At 40.3% G+C, this 1,431-nt stretch overlaps 1 protein-coding gene across 1 annotated transcript; it reads right to left on the bottom strand.

The window, feature by feature from the left end:
• Positions 1-148: 148 nt before the first annotated feature.
• Positions 149-1,090, bottom strand: LOC115306983 (olfactory receptor 4A47-like). Its single transcript, XM_029957592.1, has one exon. It carries the CDS (start codon positions 1,076-1,078, stop codon positions 149-151), a length of 930 nt encoding a protein of 309 aa, XP_029813452.1. The 5' UTR covers positions 1,079-1,090.
• Between the last annotated feature and the right edge of the window lie 341 nt (positions 1,091-1,431).

Below are 1,431 nucleotides of genomic sequence, written 5' to 3'. Positions count from 1 at the left end.
ATTACAGCACATTAATCTACTTCATTCTTTAATTATAATTATCATAAATTCTTTGAAGAAAGGAAAGCTGGAGTCAGGTTTTAGATGACTTCTGCCTTCTAAGGAAATGAACCCTAATGTCAAGTAACTCTTCATGGTGATCATGCGCTCATTTACTAGAAGATGTGACATTTCTCCTCCAGAGCTTCTTCATAGCACTTATCATCTCAGAATTCCTCAGAGTGTAGATCAGGGGGTTCAGCATGGGGGTTATCACTGTATAAAACACACTCAATGATTTGTCAATGGGGAAGGTCTTAGCAGGTCTCACATACATAAAAATACATGGGACAAAGAAGAAGACCACCACAGTGATGTGGGAACCACAGGTCTGGAGGGCTTTCCGCCTCCCTTCCGGACTAAGGTTCTTTAGAGAGTGCAGGATGACACCATAAGAGGTGAGCAAGAGCACAAACACAATCGTGCAGATCATCCCTCCATTGGCTGCAACTAACAGGCCAATGACATGGGTGTCAGTACAGACCAGTTTCAATAAAGGGTACATGTCACAGAAAAAATGATCAATGACATTGGGACCACAGAATGGGAGCCCATAAATCGTGCTAACTTGAATTACTGAATGCAGGAAACCCCCAACCCAGGACCCTACCAGCAGCACAGCACACACCCATTGCCTCATGACAACCAAATAATGCAAGGGCTTACAGATGGCCACATAGCGGTCATAGGCCATCGCCAGCAGAAGAAAGACTTCTGACCCACCAAAAAAGTGCTCTGTAAATAATTGGGTCATACAAGATTGGAAGGATATGGTGTTTTCCCCAAAGAACAAATTTGAAATCAGTTCAGGAGAAATAGATGAAGAATAAATGACATCCATAAATGATAAGCTAGCCAGAAAAAAGTACATAGGTGAGTCCAGGGTCTTACTAAAAGAAACAGTCAGAACAATGAGCAGGTTGCCCACCATGGTCAAAATATAGAAGAGTAAGAACATAACAAAGAGTACTTTCTGTTCCTTTGGATCCTGTGTGAGGCCCAAGAGGACAAAGTTAGTCACATTGTTCTTTGGTTCCATTAACTTAGTTCTGTCTATTCCTTAGAGGTTCTGCCTTCAGTTATTAGAAACAGTTTGCCTTTAAAACAAAGAAAAAAAGTTTTAAATGCATTATAAGCTGAATCTTTTGTATTTATTCAGTTAAAAATGCACATGGAAAACGATTGATGTCAAACCTTTCATAGAGGTTAACATCATGCAGTTGAATAAGACATAGTTAGTTACTCTCAGTGATTTCATGTATAGGTGGCCAGACCATTACAGATCAATTTAATAAGTTTCACTATTAGTCACATAGACTAAGGGTGCCCTGTGCCAGAACACATTAATCGACATGGGATCTGGGAAGGCTTCCCCAAAAAAGCAGTACTTTA

Source organism: Suricata suricatta, chromosome 11, assembly GCF_006229205.1.
Source record: "Suricata suricatta isolate VVHF042 chromosome 11, meerkat_22Aug2017_6uvM2_HiC, whole genome shotgun sequence".
NCBI lineage: Eukaryota > Metazoa > Chordata > Mammalia > Carnivora > Herpestidae > Suricata > Suricata suricatta.
This window is presented reverse-complemented; position numbering and strand designations above follow the sequence as displayed.

Bases quoted from the DNA above. Each gene is read 5' to 3' on its own strand.
- LOC115306983 (XM_029957592.1), bottom strand. From the start codon at position 1,078: ATGGAACCAAAGAACAATGTGACTAACTTTGTCCTCTTGGGCCTCACA.